Raw genomic sequence first — 22760 nt, 5'->3', positions numbered from 1 at the left:
GTCGTGTACAGTTGATTACAAAACGCACACTTGGAAAGCCCCTTCGTGTCGCCTGCATCCCACACCTTGTTCAGGTTCCTCCTCCCACCTCGCTTTTTTTCAGTCGCGGTTGGGTCTGCTTCTCCCTCGATAGCTGCGTCTCCTTCCTGATCTTCTCCTACCTCCATTCTTGTGCGGCTATAAGGTGGCTTGGAGTTGTGAAGCGCGTGAAGCGGCTTCGTGTGGGCTGCGCTTGTCTGTGTGCGTTTGCTGTGAGAGACACGTCTCACGTGAGAGGAATAGGGTGAGGAGAGATGGCGAGGGAAGAGGAGATCGACGACAAGACGAAGGGGAAACGCGGATGGTTAAGAAGAGAGAGAATAGAGGGTTGCCTTTGCACATTTATGTTATAATGGCGTAGCTTGACCGCGTGACTCTATCGTTCCGGGAATTGGTAGAAATTTACGGGTTAGCGTGATACGATCTGTACGACCTCTTCGGAGGGTCGCACAAGTCAAGCACTTTGCATGATGTATACAGTAAAGAAAATCTTTGCCAACAAAGTATTTCTCCCAGCCTATATACATCTGAGTCCACGATTCTTGAATAAGAAGAATACCACAATGGAGCAACATGATTCAGCCGTATCACTCCTCGCTTCCCAAGTGAAGCAATTCTACGATTTGTTGCTAATTTCATAGAGAGCAAAATTCTAGTTGATCTTCTGTACCGATATTGCATACTTTAAAACGGCTGTCGCCTTCTTGTTTGTATTCCTTAGTTCGAGCTGTGTTGTCTGGCCTCTACGAGACAGGATTTGCCTAGCCAGTCCTGTAATAAATTGTGGCAGATCGATTAGGCATAACTTATATGACAGCTATCAATCTAAGTACCCCTGGTTACCGTAGCAACAGATTGCGTTACATATCTATAATAAGCCGCTGTAAATATGCCTCAGATTTAACAATTCCTGTTACTCATTGTTTTAAAAGTTAAGGAAGGTTTTTATAATCAGGGAGGGACAACTAGCTTAATTATTGCCGTCCACGCGCAATGTCATGACCCTGCCAAGGTCGGTTTAGGGGTTTACTACAATTCACCAGTAACGCCACATCTAACTATAAACAAGGTAGTATGGAGTAGCGAGTTACGCAATCTGGGACTAATTCATTCCGCCGCATCAAACTTGATCTTACTCCAGTCCTGGCTATTCTCGCTCGCAGAACTGTCATCTTCTGATGGCTGCTCTTCAGAATAGTATGTGGCTATAGCGTTCGGGCCTACTTCTTCGACCTCTTCAACTTCGTCGCCCTCTCCTAGTGAGTCTGCAATCGACTCATCTATATCTATCCATGCCTTGGCCTTTTTGATTAGTTCACCGCATCGAAGACAAAGCCAACCTTCGCCTTCTTGTTCCTCAATCTGAGTTACGAGACACACATAACAATAAATATGTCCACATTCAACAGCCACGTAAGGATTCGTGATGTCATTACTCCCCACTCCGACGGATGCAGGATCAGCGGTCGCAGATGACACACTGCCAATCTTGGAATCTTGATGATAGCAGATCGCGCATGTTCGTTCGGGTAAGAACGACAACTGGCCTACCGATGTGTCAGTCGTCGACGAAGCACTCGTAATCGCCTTGTTGAGCTTCTTCTTTAGCCTTGGAAGATGAATGAGAGGTAGCACAAATAGCAGAAAATTCGTAAATTCGCTCCATACTAGCTGTCGATTCAGAAACTCAAAATTAACTTCTCTAGACAGTGAGCGCGAAGATGAAACCATGCGCAACCGGCATAATCTATAAAATACGGTTGGATATTTCCCATCAAATAGAAATGTGACAAAGTTTAGCAGATCCAAAATCGAATAAAGAGAGTCAAGTTTCTGACAAAGTGTGTATAACCGATGTTTCCATGGATTGGGCTGTGGCGCCAAGAGCGTTAGCGTTGCCTAAGGGCAAAAATTGGCAATAACGACATACATTTTCGTCCCAAGTTCTCTCTGTCATATACTCAATCGACTTCTGCCATACGTAGTCCCCAAAAATGGTGAACAGCCCAATGGATAGCCTTTTTCGCCGGGACGGACTTCGTAAAACGCTCTTGCTCAAATTCCCAGATCCAGCATCAACGATTCTGAGGTTCTGTAAGAGCCCACCATACGTCGCTGAGTTATCCCAAACTGTATATTTCCATACAAGGACTTTGAGCAGAAGTTGCAACTCGGTTGTGTAGTGCTCCTTGATTTGAGACTAGATAAAAAGAAAATGTCAGTGATGGGCACGGGTGCTTGAAAACTGCCATTCCGCACTAACCTGGATGAATTTTGAGCATTCCCAAAATTCAGACTTCAGAATATCAAATAATTCGTCATCTAATAATGCAGCATCAAGCTGTCCTACTCGTGCAGATGGATAACTCGTCGTCCAGAGTCGCGACAATACTTTCGGAACAGTAGAAGTCATCTCAATGGAGCCAATACGACTATCGATGCAATAAATCGCTAACGATTCAGCCGTTCAGCCTAGTTAAATCAAAGTCTATAAAAAGCACCGTGTAACAATGTCCCAGAAATCATTAAACGCAAAAGCAAGGTTGCCAATATATCTATATAGTGATGATAAATGTTGTTTTTTTGCCGAGGTTGATCATAAGAATTCACTGTCACCTGGTTGTCACGTGGTGCAAAGCCGCATGATGTGGTTAGCAGTCTGGAAGTCTATTTTTCTCGGGGTTAGGGTCATAGAACTGTCACTGATATCAGCTAGTTCTAGCGTACGTTACCCTCAAATAACCTCAATCCTATAACGCCAAAACATAAACAACGCGCCGCGCGTCAAGATGGGCTTGGAATGATCCATTTTAAATTCTCAATTCTGTTCAGATAATGTTAGCCTAAACAACATGGCAAAGTATATGTCTCTTTGCAAAATTCTTTATCGAGATCCTCAAGGCACAGATGATGGGCTACGCATGTTGGGTCCAAGGCTCATGGTTCCGACCATCCTGATGTTGTGGATTGCAAAGCTTCAGAACAATAGATATTTCATATTTGAATGAGCTCAGTCCCATTCCTCGAGGTTCAGCAGCCTTTGATTTTCTTCTGATTTATTACAGCAGCTGCTGGGGCCATTCTGTAGTTGGATAGTCAGATGCGAATACGCACATGACTGGAAGAGAGAGACCATATTTTCGAACGATAGACGACAAGTTCGGGCGTCAAATGTCAGCGGTCAGACAATTGCTGTGGATAGCGGTGTATGGCCGCATTGAAGACTCGCAATGAATATGACTTTACTTGTCAGACACATTACAAATGAGGTCCAACGGGACGCGTCCCAATGACATTTTGAAGAGGTCCATCTAGTTTTTATTCACTGCGATCCAGGTACAGCTTCACGATTTTATAGACGTCAGTCGCACGTGGGCGCCGCCGCAAAACTAAGCCCACAATGGTGATTACTCGCACCGAAAAATAATCAACATCAATCGCCATTCTTCACTACTTCCCCTTGCGGATTCGGTCACCGATGAGACTTGTATTAAATCTCACTTGCTATCTAAGAGAATATACGTATCAGATCCTCATACCAGACCTGTATTCGGTCTGGTATGGAATATATGCATAAGATAGCTTGGACAAAAAGAGACGCAGTCAAACGTACACATTTTATTACCTAGAATCCAACATACCCATCACTGATCTTATATACATATATCGTGCTTAGTAGATACGGAAGGAAGGACCCATACTGCTTTTAATGACAAGTGAACCGACGTTCTGCCAATGCTTCTTCAATAAAGAAACCAAGAAATTGGATGCGATCATAATCTGAGTAACCAACTGATCCTCATCCATACCCACATTTCCGACAGCAACCGCCAAGCAAAGAACCTCTGTACAGATATTAGCAAATGACCAAAACCGAACATAACAGGATATGCAGACATACTCTTAAGCTGAAACTTAATGGTCGATTTCACTTCTGTGATCTTCCCGTACAAGTCATCGGCGTGTGAAACGGGAGTAGGGAATTTACCAGCTAGAAAATTTTAGACTATCCTCTCTCATTACGCAACTGCGATAGTGACCTACCCTTAGACAGCTGAGGTCCCAAGAGTCGGGGAACCTGCTTGATAAGCACTTCAGAAGCAATGAAGGCGTTGTACTTCTTAGCGAGCTAAACCAAAGATCCGTCAGTAAGTTCTCGTACACTGCAACCGTCAAGTATATACCTTCTTGATCAACTTCTTGTTCTTGTTCAACTTCTTCAAGTCGTCAACGCTCATTGCGTCGACGCCAATGTGTTTAGCACGGTCGACATCATGTGCATCCCCAAAGACGCAGATGGTCATATTGGGCCGTGGAACCTGGGGCAACTTAACGGTACCAGAGAAACGTTTATCCCTGAACAGAATATTAGATCGCAGCACAAAAATATTCCACCTTATCCAGTGATTTTACCTTTGAGTATCGTAGTTCTTGAGACCGACCTGAAGCTCCACAGTCTCCAAGAAGTTTCTCTTCTTGGTGTTCTCGGAGTAGTCCAAGAGTTCACTAACACTACCACGGACTCCGGCGACGGTAATTTTGCTCATATTGATTTATAGAAATAATCTGAAGCTATAGATATATTTAAAGTATCCGTCTCCCAAGCGATACGATCCAAGTTCGGCTCGTTTGGTAAATCCGCGATTGGTATAATGTGTTGGTTAGTGGTAGAAATTCAAAAGATTGAAGACGACACCACCAATTCTGTCAAATTACCCTCGCGGGAGTTCCAAAAGCAGTCACAGTTTGCTCAACCCTAGGTGAATTGAACACCTAGGGCATCGCTACAACGCCGACCGAATGGGGTTAGGGTCATGCTTTATGAATGCCCAAGCAACAACTATGACAAACAGAAACGGCACTCGGGGACTTATTGTAACATTAACTGCTGGGCAGTCGGTACATTAGAGGCAATTGGGTCCTCTTTTAAAATTGCAATGTCCAGCTGGTTTAATATTTACTTACCTTTTGTCAGTAATGCGCCGACAATAAAGATTGGAGCAGTCAACAAATGTCCAAGAATTATTACGAGTGCAGCTTTTTCGGAGAAGCATCTCAGACCATCTCAGACAAACACAAGCGAACGTTAAAACGCACGCAGAAGAATAGGAGCAAATCCAAATTTTGGCAACCCAACAAACAACAGGGCGCAATTTAGGACTGTGATCTTTAAGCTTGTGCTGCGTGATATGTGACATGTATACAAACCTCTATATCGATTTGAACCAGGCAAAACGTACAGTCATTCCTCGATTTTATTATATAATAATAAAGATAATTTATTAGATCGATTAAATGATAAATTTTTATCTGCTCAGATCAGCTTAAGCGCATTGTATACATTCTTGTGCACATCTCTGCCAAGGCGCAGGAGACTGTATATCAGCATCAGAAATGGTAGCTCCTAGGACGACAAACTGCTAAGGAGACCTGGCCGGATCTACATTCATAATTATGAAAGTCTTTGCAATATTGACACAACTCAGAACCCTATGTGAAGAGGATATTTTGACAAGGATAACGATCGAAGATGGTAATGCAGAATTTGATGGCTCTCTATTCGCTGGCCAGGAGATACTGTGACGCACTGCCAGCGAGATTCCTTAATGCTATACATGTACGGTCCTTGTCTCTTCACATTTATTACCGAGTCGAACTCGGTAATTTTTATACCACTTCATGCAATTGTTCAGCCCGAGGAATCTGCGATTGACGACCTCAATATAGCTTGACAGACGGCAGTGCTGCTGAACAAAATACTTTAAATTGACATCCCTGGGCTTGATGTTGGAGACGGAATAGCACGGCATCTGTTCTACAAATGAACTCTATGCGTACATTAAAAAGGACCACTGTCAAAGGCGTTTGAGAGTGGTAGTGTCATGAGATATGACGTGAGTCTCACTCTACACGCGTCTGGTTACTATCTCTGGATACGATTTCGGAAGGATTAACGGCTCTGCAATAACAGTATTCACCTGGAAAAGAAAACCGTAAAAGTCAACATAAAAGTGGCAGACAGATTCTTCTCCTTCACAAACACCATGCACATCTGCAAATATCGCGTAATCGTAGTTGACGAAATGGTTACTTTATTTATTGAGCCGCTGACTTCAAGATAGACAACTTGCTCGTAATATGCCTTAGGCTTGTTTCAAACCGTGCGTTTGTGAGGCACTGTTCCCGAACATCTTCATCGTCTGTTGCTGACGTCCATAGAGCGTGCTTGCCATGCTTGCTAAGAGGAGGCAAAGACTCAGCTCGAAGTGGCCTTTTGCTATCACTGCCATACTTCACTTCGAGTAATGACCAATTGCAAGTTTAAAAGTCTGTATAGCGCGTAACAGCATCAATATACTGTACATTGGAACTTTAGTTCACTTGAGTTCTTCACTCAAAAATCGACCCAAGCCAGCGCTGGCATTCACTTGCCTACACATGCGATTCAGAGCAAGCAACTTCGAGTTTGAGTTGTGCGCCCAATTTGAACCCGGCTTGACTTGGGTTTCCAAGCGGAGTGAACTAAAGTGTTCATATCTTTAGTAAGAGTGGTCGCGTATTGCTGTCATTTGGGTAACTTTCCCGTAAACTTTTTCTGCGCGACGAGACAATCGAATTCATAGTTCTGGCAGTTACGCAAGGTAAATTCTGTGATTTTGTGAATTTCGAATTTCGCAAGTCCCAGAACGAACACGGCGATTGGACGTGCCATGCAGCCAGTCTAGGCAGTCTAGCAAACCCCGATCGCAGCAAAATGCTTGGGCCGCTGCGGCTTACACTTTCCTCCATAGATATAATTCAACAAAGTTGTAACCCCTCAAAAACACACCTTCAATTCGTACACATCCCATATACTCAATACTTAACACATTCTCTCAATCAGTTTAATCGCGATCTGCATTTATATCCTCGCTACTTTTATCCAGCTGCTGCCGACATTTAAAGATCAATAACCAAGCTGCCCCATGTCGATCAGGGGGACTGCATTTAAGCAGTTCCATTCCATGCCAATTTCTATTTCGCCGCGAGTACCGTCTGCAGTCACATCCGATCCCTCGCCATTAGATGCCATCAGAAAACAGACAAATAAGATTGAGGACATACTGGACTCAGTGTCTGGTCCGATCAAGCCTTATCTCCCTGCCGTCGGTCGCTTTCTGATTGTTGCAACATTCATTGAAGATGCGATTCGAATCCTCTCACAATGGTCCGACCAGGTTTTCTATTTAAATAGCTATCGTCACATGCCATATTTTATCACGATTATCTTTCTATTTTTTAATGTTGTGGCAATGCTTGTGGGCTCCTTTTTGATCATTACTAGGAAGTACTCAGTTTATGCCGTAGGCGCGCTACTAGGTGTCGTTATCAGTCAGGCGATTGGCTACGGACTTATTTTTGAGCTTAATTTCTTTCTCCGGAACTTGTCGGTCATTGGAGGTCTTTTAATGGCCCTCAGCGATTCGTTTGCTCGAAGGCGGATAACCTTTGCTGGTCTACCAAGCGTTGACGAAAAAGATAAACAGATGTACTTTCAGCTAGCTGGCCGAGTTCTACTGATTTTTCTCTTCTTGGGATTTATTATGACTGGTAACTGGTCAATTGCCAGAGTGTTTGTGAGCTTTATTGGGTTAATTGCCTGTGTAATGGTTGTGGTGGGATTTAAGGCCAAACTGAGTGCTATGCTTCTGGTAGTTATTCTCACTCTCTTCAACATTCTAATTAACCACTACTGGACTGTAAGTTTATGGAATATTGTTGGCTAAACTGGGTTAATTAACTAGACCCGCAGTACTCAAGCTCGCATCCTAATCGTGACTTCTTGAAATATGAGGTTAGTGTTCGAGTGTTTGCATTACTTACTTTTGTGGTTAACATCGTGATGCTACAGCATTTCCAAACTCTGTCGATTGTTGGTGGCTTGTTACTAGTGGTGAACACAGGAGCGGGAAAGATTAGTATTGACGAGAAGAAAAAAGTACTTAATGCTTATTCATTGCCTTCCGATTTGATAACGACTATGGACTGACCTCTTTGTAGATTTATTAAGGAAGCTACCTGTCCGCAAAGTGGTCCAGCTTTCTACCCTGTATTGGATGGATGCTGCGTGATTGCAAGCACTCAGGAGAAGTAGTCAGGTGCATGTTAGTTTGATGAGACGAGGCGAATAAACTGGTGCATATAGTTTACATGATATTTATGAAATGTGTGCTGTCAGCTTATAAACCGCGCGTGTATATAAATAGTCGGTGTTTTGACATATTCATGTACTGAATTTTGATCTATTTTTCAATGAGAATAGCAAGTCTCAGTCGTGCAATTTATAGAAGATTGTGTCTCTTCAATAGTGATTTGACAGTATCAAACCACTAACAAACATTGCTTTGAAGTCCAAATATCTCATAGGGCCCATTTGTCTTGACGTTTGCGTCCGTGATTCAATACCCAGCTTAGGAGCACGTTGGGATAATCCGAGACATTGCAACGCCTCAAATTTCAGGAACAGTTAACATATCCACAGAAGTTGACTACAGTAGCATTTATTGGTGGGAACTGAGTTCCAACCATCCCATTATCGGCCACATTGGTGTGTCATAACTTGACTTCTACATGCTCGCATATTGCTCTTCTAACGGTGTATCAGTTTCGACCACGAATGGCGGGGGAGGTAGCGAGACCTACAAATACTGGATCATCTGCAGCTCGCTTGAATCCGTCCCAATCCACGCGGCGTCGGCTTTTCAGTCAGCATGGAAGCTATTTAACAATTACAGTTGTGATATTTTCAGCATTGACGATTGCCAGCATATTATACTCGTTCTTGACGCGGCAGTTGGATAGTAAAGGATGTCGTAAGATATGGCTTGCTCCGTCTTATGCCAGGATTAAGAGTTTTGATTCTGCTTATACAAAATTTGCGTCCAAATACGCGCTATATCTATATAGGGAGCAAGGCTATGATCGACTTGAGGTACTTATTACCCTTGTTTAGGCATGTGGATGGACTACATTTCTGACCTTAAAGCAGCCTAATGGAGTGCCTGTGTTGTTTATCCCTGGCAATGCAGGAAGCTATAAACAGGTTCGGGGACTAGCAGCAGAAGCAGCTCATCAATACTATGACACTGTTACAGCGAAGGGATCCTACGGGGACGGCGGCGCAAGAAATCTGGACTTTTTCACGGCCGATTTCAACGAGGATTTCACAGCCTTTCACGGACGAACTTTACTGGATCAGGCAGAGTACCTTAACGACGCTATTGCATTCATTCTGTCATTATACAAGACTTCTTCATTTAGTCATAGATCTAATAGTGATTTTCCGCTTCCCCGATCTGTAATCTTGATCGGGCATTCAATGGGTGGAATCGTTGCTAGGACAATGCTCACGCTGCCAAATTATCGGCCCGACTCAGTCAATACGATCTTGACGCTCTCAACACCGCACGTGGTGCCACCGGCGACTTTCGACTGGGATATAGTACGAATCTATGAGCGTATCAACAGATACTGGCGAGATTCTTATTCGGAGAAGCTCGTGGGCCGGAATCCACTGGCATCTGTTGCGCTGGTGTCTATCGCAGGCGGAAAACTTGACCTCATTGTCCCATCTGACTACGCGAGTATAGCGTCACTGGTTCCTTCTTCTAATGGTTTCACCGTCTTCACATCCACAATGCCTAATGTGTGGACTGGCGCAGATCATTTAGCTATCGTATGGTGTGATCAGTGTCGAAAGGCTATTATCAAGGCTTTTCTCGATATTGTGGACGTCCGAGAGCCAACGCAAACCAAATTTCTCAGTACGCGATTGCAGATATTCAAAAGTATTTTTCTTACTGGGCTTGAAACATCAGCTCAGAGACGAGTTCCATTCTCATGTATGAGTTCACAAATAATAGGGAAGTACACTACTAACACTGCGATAGTGGTTCATGACACTCTATTGAAAGTTCAGGATGTCCCGAGCATTTTTGTTGATTTGGGGCGACGTGTCGTACTGCGTGGCCTAGGAAGATCGAGACAGCCTAGGGTCTATTTGATACCTATCCCAAAAGATGGCGGCCGTGAGGATTTGTTCAGCATTCTTACCGACCAAAAGCTTGACATAGATGGCAAAGATCAGAGAATCGATATATTACTGTGCGAGCAAACTCAGGACAATCTAGACAAGGACCAAGGCACGTTTAGCAGCGTTATTGATTTTTCGAAGCCAGACACTAAGTCGATAAGTTTCCCTTGTACAAATTCTGCAGCAGATAAAATCGTTATTCCAGCTTCGGGGAAAGGAACGTTACATCCTCATGATGGCAGTACATTCACCTATATTCAATACAAATTAGGAGAAATATCTCGCTATGATTATATAGCTCTAGTTGACTCATATACAGCGTCATCTTCGGGGTTCGTTTTGGCCGAAGTGATCAATAACGAGACGTACAGATATGAAATTGAACCTAGTTTTATCAGTATGTTTCTTCCTTGCTCATAATTTGGCAGTTTATTAATTATCATGTTGAGGACTCCTTGGTAGTAGATCACATCTGAAGCTTCCATCTAGTCGTTCTGGATTTGTTGAGATTTCTGCAAGAGCAATGTTCAATGCTCTAGTGTCATATAAACTGCAAGTGAAATCTCCAAGTTGTGGTATGCATGTGACCTTCTACCAGCATAGATATACCTCACTAATGTTATCACTGCTGCAGGTGGACAGCCAGAGCTATTTGGTCCTCTGGTACGGCAGTTTATTGCTGATCCGAACGAATCCAAATTTTTCCCTAATGCCGACGATGTGGATATCAGCTTCTACGGCTCATCTCCCTTTGTTCCACTCACTTACCTACCAGGTGTCACCAACAATCTGAAGTTGCAAATGTGGATTGATCCAACTTGTGACCAACCGCAAGAGCTATACTTCTCTGTTGATATTATCGGAAGTTTCGGAAGTTTGGTGATGAGATATCGAACTGCTTGCGCGGCTTTACCACTGGCGATCACGGCGATCGTACTTCTTATACAGTTTAACATTTACGACTCAGAAGGTACATCTGTTGTGCCCTCCTAATACGTGTAGGATGTTACTGACGCTGCTTATGATATAGGTATCTTTATCAACTTCGGATCGGCGCTGGAAATATTCATAGGGAGGGGACTTCCTATATTGATGCTGGTGTCAACTATTTTTATTATTATCCTGTCTTATCTTATGCCTGCTTCGACTCTACCTTTCTTAGAACCGGAGGACCAGGTCTCAGTCCGTGGGCCATCCACAGCACCAGTGTATCGATACATTCGATACAACAACATGTTTCTGGGGCTTAGTGATCCACACATGTCATTTTTGGGACCTCTATTCTTCACTATTGCGTGCGGCATGTGTATTGCTGTGTATTACACCGTGACTGCTGTCCTCTTGTGCGTCGCGAATATAACGGATTGGTTTCAGGATTTGGACTTAACTCGAAGTCGCCACAGGAGGAGATTGCTAAATTACGTTTGGGTGGCGAACATGAGAGAACGCTTGCATGTCAACAACAACAGAGTTGCGGCTGGTGCCAATGCTATCTTTGTTGGAGGCTACTCGACATTAACGGCATTTTATTTTTCGGTGCTCAGTGGCAGTCGACGTCTGTTGACAACCTTTATACTACTGATATCCGTTCTGGCATACGTGCCCTATCAATTTGCATTTGTGGTGGGTTTCATTGTGCATATAAATACGTGCATTACAGCGCTGCGTGCGCAGAACTCTCTGGTAAGTCCATAAGAGGAAGCAATTCGACTCAGTCTAATGACCTTGTAGCGAGCTCAAAATGGGCAATTTAGTTCGAATTTCATTAATTTTGCAATATCCATTCTGATGCTAATGATATGGGTGTTACCGATTAATATCCCAGTGCTGATCGTGTGGATTCATAACCTCGCTGTTCGATGGAATACTGCTTTTTCATCTCATCACAATTTGCTATCTATCATGCCAATCATCCTGCTAGTGGAGAGAATGATAACCGGTAAGATGATTCCAAGGCTTACAGGAAGGTAGGTTTCATGCTCGTTGCAATCCGTTACGTTGTTCTCAAGTTTTGCTAATATGTCGCGAAATATAGGTTCCAGATCGTAACGAAGGTACTTCTCCTCTATCTTATAACCTATGCGTGCTTGCATGGCATATTAAATGCATATTGGCTTCACTACATTATGAACATTTTTTCGTTTTGGCTTTTTATTGTTTATCTGGACTTCGGAGCTGATCGCCTGATGCTCCGATTTAATCTTCAAAATTACTTTGATGGGAAGTTTGATAAGCGTCCATAGAGCATTTGAAATTGTATGGATTGAGGAGTTTTGTGTTTGGTTGCAGATTTCACTTGGGTCAGTTGTAGAGGATCATTTTTTCGGCTGCATATCTGTATGATTACTTTGTGTATTAATCTAAAAGTGCATCAATTCTTGGGTTAACTACGTATTGAATGGCCGTCCAAGTCATTCACTGTGGTCAAAGGTCTAGTATGGTAAAGAAAACGTCGTTATTGCAAATATACATATGCTACCTTATGGGACTTGCCGCTCTTTGCGATTTAACCAGCAAAGATTTAAGTATCTATCAATGACATTGACCGTACAGTTATCACCTTTCCATCCACCGTCGCCTCACGATAAACGCTCGCAACCTTTAATCCTCGTAAGAGCTTATCAGCAGTGCGATTCCATATCATCTGAGTCGCGACGCCACCTTCTTCATATCCAAGTATCAGACAAAAAGCAATTGCTTTATCTGAACTAGCCAATACCCGCTTTCCTGCAGAAGTCGCAGGTAATGGAGCTGCGAGAACTGCTAGCGTATCTGGATTGGCATTGACTAAGCTGCCTTCAAGCTCCCTAAAAAGTCTCGCCCCCGGTTTCTTTTGCTCATATTTACATTGGACAACAACTGGGATTTTTTTCTCGAATTTGTAAGTTGACATCGTACCACGAAGGTCGACGCCGTTGTCTCCCGTTCCCCCTGAATGCTCTAAACTCATCCGTGCGTTCTTGGTAAGCGAATCGAGAACGACGTACTCGTAAATCGTCCCGACATAATATGTTGTATGTACTGGAAGTCCATGGTGCTTCGCATACTGCAAAAAGGTGTCTAACGAATGGTGATATTTGGTGGCATTACTCAAACTTCTTCGTCCATTGACTAAGTTGCGGTGACAGAGAGACGACACACAGGGCCGAAATTGCCTACAGCTAATCATCAACTTTAAATCGCAGTATACAGGTCGTAGTCTTGCAGATCTGAACTAGCAGCGTAGATTACGATAACTTACGCTTTCATGTGGCCACGATGAACAATAGCTATGAGGCCAGCAAATGTGGAGAGTCGGGCACGATGTTTGAGAGCGCCGCACCAAATTGCTTAGTCGCGCGTCTGGCCCGTACACACTGTTAATCATCTTTACACGTTTCAAGTCAAATTTATAGCTCGGTCGGTTAAATATCTTTTATTCCTCTATGTCTTATCTATTCTCAAACTCTTCTCAAAGAATTGGATTTCGTAACAGCATGTGTAGATTACAGCTAACTTGAGACGGGCCGGCATATACACTTTGGCCAAACTTTATTAATGCTCATCAGCCATAGATAGCTTTTAGCTGGATGCCGGCAGAACCTGCCGCATAAACCCGATTATCCACAAAAGATGGCAACACTAAGTGACAATAAATTGGAAGATTGGGAAATATCGAAGTATTGGGAGATTTTCTCTGGCCTAGATCCCCAAAATGGCATGCTCTCGGGTGATCGCGCAGCTAAGGTGCTCAAAAACTCCAAGCTTGACGACAGCCAATTAGAGAAGATTTGGGATCTTGCTGGTAAGTGTACAGCGACTTGTAAGCATCGTCAGGGCTAAATAATATAGACGTTGATAACGATGGCAATCTTGACTTCGAAGAATTCTGTGTTGCTATGCGGATTATCTTCGATGTTATTAATGGCGTATGTTATTTCACCCTTCACATCGCCCCAATTCGTCATGTCTAACATATCTACTTAAGCGTTACCAAAAAGTGCCAGACGCTTTACCGGATTGGCTGATCCCGTCGTCAAAAGCCCATTTGGTGGCCGCCAACAGCGCGCTAAAGACTGGGTCGCTGGCCATAGAACGAGTGGACGAGGATGATTTCGACAATTCTCAAAGTGGCTTATCGAGTGATTTTGACTGGTACATGGCGCCAAGGGATAGAAGTAACTATGAAGCCATTTATACTGCAAATGCTAGTCGTCATGGCCAAATCACATGTCTGTTCATTCCAATGTTTGTGTTGACAATGGCTACTGACGGCAAGCAGTTGAATCACTTAGCGAATTATATGGAGCTCTGACCGTTCCTGAATCAGACATTAATTCAGCATGGTATGTCTCTCGAGACTCCTTAGCAGTAAACATTTGTGCTGTGGGAAGAAATTTCGCTAACTTGCTTTACGAGGAACCTAATCAATCCTCGATCCGATAGAACCATAGGGAAAGACCAAACACTAGCGTTCTTGCATATCCTTAATAACCGAGACAAAGGTGTCCGAGTCCCACGTAACATTCCGGCATCTCTGCGGGCTACTTTTGAGAAGAACACAGAGATCGATTATGATTTATCATATACTGCCCCTCCCAACAAAGCCAATTCTTCTTTCGACAGGAACACGTCTTCCGGAAAGAAATCGGCCTTTGCAGAGTCATATCTCGAGAGGCTCGGCATATCCGGTGGAAGGACGAAATTTTCGCCTTCGGGGACTGATTTTTCGGCCACAAAGGATACCGATTGGGAAGAGGTTAGATTGCGACGACAGTTGACCGAGCTAGAGTCCCAGATTGAGAAGGCGAATGCTGCAGCAAAACACAGAAAAGAGGACGCTCGCACTCAGGCTGAAAATAGTAAGATCGGATTAGTTCGAACACAGCTCGAACAGCTTTACGATTATAAGCGAAGACAATTAAGGAAGCTACGCTCTGGCGACATTGATAACGATGCAGGCGTGAATCTTACCGGCATGAAGCAAGAAATTGAAGTCTTGACGCAGCAGGTTGATCTGTTTGAGGACTATTGTAACAGAAAACAGTCAGATCTCAATCAATTATATGCAGAGATCGAGCGTGAGAAGTAGAATATGCGCGATATTGTCCTGTGATTCATTTGTCTTATTTGTATTATGTATCCTAATTTGATTGGCAGTGTAATTTTCCTATACCCAAATAGTATGGTCCAAGTCCTCGTCACTAGATTAGCATCGTCCCGAAACGTAAGCGCGCTATAATCTACACATATATAACGAGACTTCCACTGATACTCGAGTCACAACCACTTATTCAAAAGCACAGCTTCAACAGCCTGTAGCGACCTTTTCTCAAGTTGCATATCATACATAACCATTATATTTAGTAATATACCACCTTAAGCAAAATTCCATTTTTTAATCATCAAGCGGTTCCGGATCTGGCCCTGAAGGCGTCGATCTCGGTTGCTCTGGATCTGCAGTCTCGGACGGGGGCGTCTTAACAGTAATAGGGTGCCGACAAATGGGGCATGAATCCGATATGCTCAGCCAATGTTTAATACATGCTGGATGGAAAAAATGTTTGCAAGGTAACAAAGTTACTGTCGCATTGGTCTCATACTGATCTTTGCAAATCGCACAATCTGACGACTGCTCATGCAGCCCTGGTGTTAGAATTTCTGTCGGAAGAGCTGAGATATCCCCTTCAGTGGCAGGCGGTGGCGCATTGCTTGGAGCTGTTTGCTCCATGATTTGCGTAATAATTTGGTCGAGTTGACGATTGGAGAACACATAATCGTTGGGATTGCCAGACACATTGAATATCCGGCCCAGCAGCTGCGATGTCAAGTCGGGCAGTTGACCATTAACGCCTTGGGCAGGCTGCGTGTTTCCGAGATGTGGTTCGACGCCGATTCCTCTAAATGTCTGTTGAAGAAAACTGCTCCGAATGTTAATGCGCATCCTTGATTGACAGGGACAGCATCAAATTATACTCACTTTGCTAACTGCTCCATCGGGCTGATATTATTCAAATTGGCATCAGCCGCTTCGTCTTGTGCACTCCTCGGAGCACCAGGAGGAGCCCCAAAATTAACTGTAAAATTGAACGGCCCAATGGTAGACCCGAAAAGGGGATGATTGCTTGCACCGTCCTCGGTAGCAATGGACCGTCCCGTAGTAGACCTCGCACTACCGCCAGCCGTGGTTCCGGCATTTTGTTGGCCCTCATGCATAATAGTTGATAGTAATTGCACAAAGTTCATCACATTTGCTGTATTTTGTCGCTCGCGCTCGCTACGGGTCTCATCGGAGGCACCGAAGCTTGTAAATGGCATATCTGCGACAGGATTGCGCGAATGGAAGTAGTAATCTGCGTCCTCTTCATCTTCGTCGTCTGTCGTCTCTATCATATCTCGTGGATCGTCTTCCGGATCATCGATCTATCAAATGCCCGTTAGCGTTTCGGCACAAATCACAACCGATAAGGCGCCTAACAATTTCACAAAAATCAGAATTGCATCGGGGGCAAAGGACTGGAAATTCTGAGTTTGGAATTGCACGGAATTCATTGTAACATCCATGGCACATGAATAGAACTTCCTGGCTTTGCTCATTCTCATCCGGTTGTAGATTGGGATTGCTCTGCGATTGGAGCTCGTGCTGTGCATTGTACACTGAACTCCATGCATCGGCTGTAGATTGGTCAGCGGAGTCGCCGCCGCTCATGCTCTGGCCTTCATTCCCATAGGGCCTATCGCTATTCGAAGCCATGACAAAGTTGTACAACCGTGATAATGCTGTTATAGTTCAAGTTATCGTGTAATGGCGCGCTGCTGAATACATGAACGCTGGTCGAGAGTTAAAATATATGGAACGTCGGATTCTCGATGCAATAAGATGTCGCACTATATCGACGCGACCGCGAATCGAGTACGTCGTCAGTAGAACTTAGGAAGACTCGAGGCAGTACTCATTGGGAAATACTGCTAGATGCAGCCTTCAGATTTTGCCGTCTGCGTAGTAGTGTAAAAGATATCGTTCGACCAAGTTGGTGACGTCGATAATCGATACCACTGGCCCGTACCCTGGCGGCCCAAATAGCGATGCCAACTTACAATGGCATAACCGTCATGGCATTCACTAATCGTACAATATTATGAAACAAACATTACGAAAATATAATCCCCGGTTAACTGGATATTTGTCATGGAGCTAATTACAAACGATTCAAAATTTGCAAAAAGAGGGCTGTATATGCCAGTCTGAGCAACCAGCATAAAGCTTGGTTTGCAAGCAACCTATATATATTCTTGTAGACAGTGACTAGAACTATACAACGATGAGGACTACTCGATTTTCCATAACGGGCACCCACATACACTGTATTGATAAGATCCCAGCAAGAATAAGACAGTAACATTTCGGTGCCATAGTAATAGACAAAAGGACAAACATAACCAAACGCCTCAATTATTTCGATACTAGCTGAGATCATGGGAACCAGATCGATTACCGACGACGTTTCAATAAAGTACCCAATATAATACCGCCGGCCGCGACGGCGCCTCCAATGATAGCGAGGCCAACTAATCCTTCTGCAACATAAACTGTTAACAGTAATACAACAATCATCGTATGCCACAACACATACCCTTAGCCACTCGATCATCTATTAACTTGTTCAGACTTCGCGCCTGCATATTATTCGGCTCGCGATCCATCAGTAGATCATTATACCTTCTCGCCTCAACATAGTTTCCAAGTTTGTAGTTTCCTAACGCAAGATAGTAGAGACATTCGCGACGTCTTTCAGGGGCGTCTCTGAAAATATCTATATACCGTGTTATAACAATACGACAAACATCAGCACACACCTTAAATGCATACCTGTCAGAAGACGAACTCCAAGTTGCTGCTCATCACGTCTAGGACTTTTAATCAGACCCCACGCATAATTGAATTTCGTTTGTATCGAGACAAAAGGCTCCTCCTTGACGTATTGATTGCGGAGAACGTCCAACTCTTCACGTTTCAATGATCTAGAATACATCAGAAAGTTGATTCATCAAGAGCAACAACTTTATGTCAAACTGACATTTCCGCATCAGCGGCGTCTAGAGTAGACCAATGTTAATAAACAATGTCGAACGGTAAAACTTCTAATGGAACATACATGGAAGATTGTCGGAAGACATAATCTGAAAAGAAAATCTGAAGTTAGGATGGATCTCTCAGCAGACGAAAATAGTAAAATGTATACCCCGTAAGAGAACAAGCTTGATTTGATAATATATAATAATAAAATACGTAACAGCTGGTGGCGGACAGCTTCGAGAATGAATAATGCTGCCGTTTGGGTAATCTAAATGGGCTGATGACGTATACAAGCCACACCGTGAAGGGTCGGCGTTGCCGGATCGGCAAAGTTTGAAAACTCCCACAGTAGTCAGCTGGCAGCAGCGTCTGGCTCGCCGCAGCCTAAGCAGAGTGTGACCTAGACACAAGTAGCTTAACCCTGACAACGACGAAACGCGTACAAGTAAACAAACAATTCAGCCAAAACAATTAAGTTAACGACAGTCCCGCAATTACATTGACCGGATTAAACGGCTAAAATGCCTTCAGATAGTGTGCAATCTCTATTGTCGTCAACGGTGTCAAACTTCCAGATTACACCGGATGTGCAGGCCATCTCTCGAATAAGCGACCACATTCGCATTCTTAAATCCGCACGAGAATTGGAGCGTGATCAAATGCTAGACATATTACGCTGTATGCTACTTTTGGTAAGCTGCTACTGGGAGTAATGAGCTAATTATATAGCCCTTTCTCGACGGCTAGAATTAGCGAAGACTGCGGCTACTGCGCCATCCTCGCCAACGCGACGCTCGCACACAGAAAAGATTTTAGAGCTAGATCGTGAGAAATTCTCGCTGGCCAAGACAATCAATGAGTTTGAGTCCGCATATCATGCGAGTGAGGGCACACTTACGAGGCTCAATGAAGAACTTGAGCGTGTGAAAAATGAGGACGTTATGGCTGAAGCCAGTAGCGCCCAGCAGGATCCGACAATGTAGATATTGCGTGTTAGGATATGGTTATCAATATACTAATGAGATCCTCTAGACTACTGTTAAAAATATATCGGTCGTTGGGAATTAGCCTAGAAGACGATGGAATGGGAGGGTATGCAAAAGCTGTTGTGAGATCCCATCTTAACAACGACATACATGTGTTATCGCTCGACAAGACATACTCTAATTTTTTCATTGCGAATTATATATGGGACATGATGTAGGGTTGTGAACATGTTGCCGTATCTAATGCTGTGTATTTTGTCCGGGAAACTTCATATTGGTGTATATAATACAATATAATTTGATTGAGTATTTACACATGACTAGTATACATATCCTGCTGTCCAAGCGGACGCTGGTCTACGTCCCAGCTCTTCCACTTGCTGATATCCGTTAAATGTCGCATTGTCGGTCTCCCATGTGGACAGTTCTAAAAGCAGATCAGTACTTTTCTAAGATATCACAAGTATGAACCAACATACCCAAGGCTTATCTAATATTCCTAGTCCATCCACGATGGCTCGCATTTTTTCTTGTTTTAGTGCGGTTCCAATCATGACGCTGCTTCTACAAGCTTTCATAGCCAGCATCTTTCTGAGCTTGGAGCATTGGTGAAAAGTGCCCGGCGACTCTTGAACAGCGTGCAGCAATTCTGCGAAGTCATCAACTCCAAATGCAGCCGACATGACCACGGGAAGCGCTGCTAAAGAGCATTTCTCGCCAGGTGCCGCATACTCATCGATACTGAGCATAAATCCATTGGATTCGAAAACTGACAAATTCGACGTCACTAGAAGTTCCTCAAGTGGAGTTAATGATAGACGCTGCGGAACAACCAACGGCTGCTTTTTGATAGAAATTTCTCGTTGGAGTCGCTCAAAATTGAACTTCTCGTCGCTCGCGTGCTGGTCGATAATGAACAAATCACATCGATCTTTAAGGTCTGGATCGCAATTTCCAGTCCCGCTGCTTGGGGTACGAAGGGCGAGAATAAAGCCTAGATTGAACTGGCCAATAACTTTCATCTTTGCAAAATCGGATTTGGAGATATTGAGCGACTGGAGATGCTCTTCGCCTTCTTCTAAATCCGACGACAGAGTGTTGCCGAGAGTAGTTACGCCGGACAAGCGTTGTGTCCTAAATATGGTAGATTGCATTTGCTTCATCTCCTCAATAGAAACGGCTAACGTCCCAGATAAATTGTGAGTCCAATACTTCCGCATTCTAGCCGAATTTATCGATGATTCTTGCGTCAATCCACGATAATCTTTTACTGGAGAGCTCATAAGGACAACGGAATGCTGAGATAAAGATTCAGCTTCTTTATTCTCGTTGTCACGTACATAAGGCTCAAGAATCGACGTGATATCAGATTGCGCCACTAAAGCATCGCCCTCGTTCAATAAAGTTGTAGACCTGCTCGGAGGTTCGACGACTCGTTTATCCGATGTTACCACTAATTCCTCCCTCTCGCTGTCGCTGCTAAGACTATCAACAATTTCGCTCTCAGTGTCAGCATTCTTATTATCGCCTTTGCGGTACTCATGGGAACGTTCAATAACCAGCGCCTCCGTCGTGTCCTTCGGGCTGGTTCTCCGCCGTTTGGCCGCATCTGCTCGACTGACATACATGACTGCTGGTGATGAAGATTGTGGACTACGCGTTGTCGATGGCGAGCCAAAATTGAAGCTGCTAATCGTATTCTGTAGGTTGGGAGTGGGTTTGTCTTTTATCAATCCCGGAGACATGCGCCTGCTTGAATACGGAGATATCGACGAGAGAAAACTTGGGCGAGCATCGTGTGGTGTACCGTGTTGTTCATGACTGTCACGGCCATCTTCTTCACGATCTGTGTCCGTGGCTTGCTGGATGGATGAGGCTGATTTTTGTGTAGGAATGCAATGACAGCATTCCTTCAAAAATTCTGATAACCTTTCCTATTATCGAAACTTTTGTCAGCATCAAAGGCTCTCTGTAGAATGGCTAAAAATTCGTACTCTCAAGCATTCCAATACTGTAGCTTCGTCGTGGAGAAATATAGTACGCTTGTCAGGTGAGACATTCACATCAATTGAATCTAGGCACCAATTAGACTCAATAGTCAAAAACAGACAATTCTGGGACAAGCTCCTCACCAAATGGAACCTCGAAGTTAGCGACAACGAATGGATACTGAGTAATATTAAAACTGCGGTAGCATTCATTGATGCGTTTAATGATAGATGGCAAATTACACGGCCGATTATTCACGTAGACCAGCTGTCTATCGGCAGCATTCCGTCCGAGGCCTGGACCAGGTTGAGATATAAATCCAACGACTTTGATAACAGTTTCGCCAGGGTCGATGTCGGGCAGATATTTTGATTGTTTGCGTGGAATATTTAATGCGAGCGACATTGGTAGCAAATCCGCGCGGGCCTTCGTGCCAAATATATTCACTATGTTGCCTCCGACCGAAGAATTGCCCTTTGTCGCAAATAATACCGTCTTCTTGCTACACAGGGTTAGGATTTGCTATCGGAAGTGCAGAGCCAGGGAAGCAAGACATACCCGCTCGACAGAACGTTTGAGACCACGATTCTGACTCCAACTTTTATAATTCCGTAAGCTTGCAGCAGAGAGATGCATTTTGCAAATTCCCGCTTAAAGTTTTTGACAAAATCTATTCGTCGTACCGGCAGTTTTCCATCGAATAGCCTTGTGACTAGAACGGACGTACCCCTCGTGCCAGCGACCTTTGACGAGGACACGATCCGTCCATGCGTATCGTACTCTAACTTTGTCGCGCACGGAGAGGCTCCAGCTGCGCATGTTGTGATCTGGACGGATGAGCTAACCCCGCACAGAGAGCTGAGAGCTTCACCACGGAAACCATAGGTAGCGACGCCGCTTAAGTCCGAGAAGGTTCGCAGTTTGGAAGTATGATGTTTGAGAGCTGTAGTGCCACATTAGGACAAATATGTGGGCAGTAGAAGCGTAGAACTTACCTATGCCCTCGAAATTCTCCTGTTCTATGCCCTCACCGTTGTCCGTTACTTCGAAGGACTCGACTCCGTAATGCTTAAACTTGATCTCTACGCACATTCATTGTTAGTGGCCAAGCAAGGAACCTTACAACAAATAAAAGAAAGAAAGCAGACCAATGTTGGTGGCATGAGCATCGAGACTGTTCTCGACCAGCTCCTTGACGGCAGTAGGCAGATCAATGACAACCTGACCGGACGTTAGTTTATGAACGGAACTGTTGTCAATTGCTCGAATAGACATTGAGCAAGAGCGAGTGCAGATCACGCTCGGGGAATTGTGGACGCTAACTGCAGTGAATGGTGTTATGTTACAATGATCAACAAGTGCAGTAGCTTGGTAGATGATTTGATGGTTGAGTAATTCTGGCGAGGTTTGGTTACGTGACGCGTCTGCGAAGGCACTGCGCGAACCGTAGCAGTGATCATGTGGGTGCGCTTCTGAGAGTTGGGTTTCGAGTCGAGTGACGAGTCTCGTGTGCGACATGTCGAGGATTACCCTCCGAGCAGTTTGTGTCGTTATGCAAAATGGTGCGACAGTGCGACACACCAGTCTACGAAGCGGGTAGTATGCATATAGACGAGGC

The 22760-nt window shown here is 44.2% G+C and overlaps 10 protein-coding genes across 10 annotated transcripts; 4 read left to right on the top strand and 6 right to left on the bottom strand.

Moving 5' to 3' along the window:
- Positions 1 to 1146: 1146 nt before the first annotated feature.
- On the bottom strand, positions 1147 to 2452 carry V1513DRAFT_382007 (Pex12 amino terminal region-domain-containing protein; the record flags this gene model as incomplete). The annotated part of the gene is made up of 3 exons (XM_066895089.1): positions 1147 to 1911; positions 1970 to 2239; positions 2303 to 2452. 3 exons carry the CDS (start codon positions 2450 to 2452, stop codon positions 1147 to 1149), a joined length of 1185 nt encoding a protein of 394 aa, XP_066752505.1.
- Positions 2453 to 3634: 1182 nt separating this feature from the next.
- On the bottom strand, positions 3635 to 4734 carry V1513DRAFT_402559 (60S ribosomal protein uL1). The gene is made up of 5 exons (XM_066895534.1): positions 4453 to 4734; positions 4224 to 4395; positions 4084 to 4168; positions 3941 to 4030; positions 3635 to 3884 (listed from the first exon to the last, which is right to left on the bottom strand). The coding sequence occupies exons 1-5, from the start codon at positions 4584 to 4586 to the stop codon at positions 3712 to 3714; spliced, it is 654 nt and encodes a 217-aa protein (XP_066752504.1). The 5' UTR covers positions 4587 to 4734; the 3' UTR covers positions 3635 to 3711.
- Positions 4735 to 6835: 2101 nt separating this feature from the next.
- V1513DRAFT_448496 (SURF4 family-domain-containing protein) lies at positions 6836 to 8443 on the top strand. The gene is made up of 4 exons (XM_066898545.1): positions 6836 to 7778; positions 7832 to 7873; positions 7931 to 8017; positions 8080 to 8443. Exons 1-4 carry the CDS (start codon positions 7005 to 7007, stop codon positions 8086 to 8088), a joined length of 912 nt encoding a protein of 303 aa, XP_066752503.1. The 5' UTR covers positions 6836 to 7004; the 3' UTR covers positions 8089 to 8443.
- Positions 8421 to 12493, top strand: V1513DRAFT_146094 (PGAP1-like protein-domain-containing protein). Its single transcript, XM_066894225.1, has 9 exons — positions 8421 to 8626; positions 8684 to 9010; positions 9068 to 9920; positions 9969 to 10508; positions 10561 to 10686; positions 10746 to 11081; positions 11142 to 11794; positions 11843 to 12078; positions 12147 to 12493. Exons 2-9 carry the CDS (start codon positions 8696 to 8698, stop codon positions 12352 to 12354), a joined length of 3267 nt encoding a protein of 1088 aa, XP_066752502.1. The 5' UTR covers positions 8421 to 8626; positions 8684 to 8695; the 3' UTR covers positions 12355 to 12493.
- A 54-nt stretch (positions 12494 to 12547) lies between these two features.
- On the bottom strand, positions 12548 to 13403 carry V1513DRAFT_448490 (uncharacterized protein). Its single transcript, XM_066898544.1, has one exon. The coding sequence runs from the start codon at positions 13278 to 13280 to the stop codon at positions 12633 to 12635; it is 648 nt and encodes a 215-aa protein (XP_066752501.1). The 5' UTR covers positions 13281 to 13403; the 3' UTR covers positions 12548 to 12632.
- Positions 13404 to 13488: 85 nt separating this feature from the next.
- V1513DRAFT_402548 (actin cytoskeleton-regulatory complex protein END3-domain-containing protein) lies at positions 13489 to 15270 on the top strand. Its single transcript, XM_066895533.1, has 5 exons — positions 13489 to 13895; positions 13943 to 14019; positions 14079 to 14322; positions 14373 to 14436; positions 14510 to 15270. The coding sequence occupies exons 1-5, from the start codon at positions 13724 to 13726 to the stop codon at positions 15180 to 15182; spliced, it is 1230 nt and encodes a 409-aa protein (XP_066752500.1). The 5' UTR covers positions 13489 to 13723; the 3' UTR covers positions 15183 to 15270.
- V1513DRAFT_417436 (uncharacterized protein) lies at positions 15198 to 17130 on the bottom strand. Its single transcript, XM_066895871.1, has 3 exons — positions 16569 to 17130; positions 16071 to 16513; positions 15198 to 16011 (listed from the first exon to the last, which is right to left on the bottom strand). The coding sequence occupies exons 1-3, from the start codon at positions 16842 to 16844 to the stop codon at positions 15489 to 15491; spliced, it is 1242 nt and encodes a 413-aa protein (XP_066752499.1). The 5' UTR covers positions 16845 to 17130; the 3' UTR covers positions 15198 to 15488.
- A 61-nt stretch (positions 17131 to 17191) lies between these two features.
- Positions 17192 to 18487, bottom strand: V1513DRAFT_448476 (uncharacterized protein). Its single transcript, XM_066898543.1, has 6 exons — positions 18334 to 18487; positions 18247 to 18271; positions 18169 to 18187; positions 17961 to 18112; positions 17725 to 17904; positions 17192 to 17668 (listed from the first exon to the last, which is right to left on the bottom strand). Exons 2-6 carry the CDS (start codon positions 18266 to 18268, stop codon positions 17583 to 17585), a joined length of 459 nt encoding a protein of 152 aa, XP_066752498.1. The 5' UTR covers positions 18269 to 18271; positions 18334 to 18487; the 3' UTR covers positions 17192 to 17582.
- Positions 18488 to 18555: 68 nt separating this feature from the next.
- Positions 18556 to 19473, top strand: V1513DRAFT_402541 (Spc24 subunit of Ndc80-domain-containing protein). Its single transcript, XM_066895532.1, has 3 exons — positions 18556 to 18845; positions 18897 to 19146; positions 19200 to 19473. Exons 1-3 carry the CDS (start codon positions 18689 to 18691, stop codon positions 19369 to 19371), a joined length of 579 nt encoding a protein of 192 aa, XP_066752497.1. The 5' UTR covers positions 18556 to 18688; the 3' UTR covers positions 19372 to 19473.
- On the bottom strand, positions 19428 to 22606 carry V1513DRAFT_417428 (uncharacterized protein). The gene is made up of 7 exons (XM_066895870.1): positions 22291 to 22606; positions 22138 to 22224; positions 21701 to 22085; positions 21286 to 21644; positions 21148 to 21227; positions 19633 to 21087; positions 19428 to 19580 (listed from the first exon to the last, which is right to left on the bottom strand). Exons 1-7 carry the CDS (start codon positions 22415 to 22417, stop codon positions 19464 to 19466), a joined length of 2610 nt encoding a protein of 869 aa, XP_066752496.1. The 5' UTR covers positions 22418 to 22606; the 3' UTR covers positions 19428 to 19463.
- Between the last annotated feature and the right edge of the window lie 154 nt (positions 22607 to 22760).

The sequence above is a fragment of the Lipomyces chichibuensis genome, assembly GCF_038497645.1.
Source record: "Lipomyces chichibuensis strain CBS 12929 unplaced genomic scaffold V1513scaffold_26, whole genome shotgun sequence".
Taxonomy (NCBI): domain Eukaryota; kingdom Fungi; phylum Ascomycota; class Lipomycetes; order Lipomycetales; family Lipomycetaceae; genus Lipomyces; species Lipomyces chichibuensis.
The sequence above is the reverse complement of the archived record's forward strand: the minus strand, read 5'-3'. Positions and strand labels throughout refer to the sequence as shown.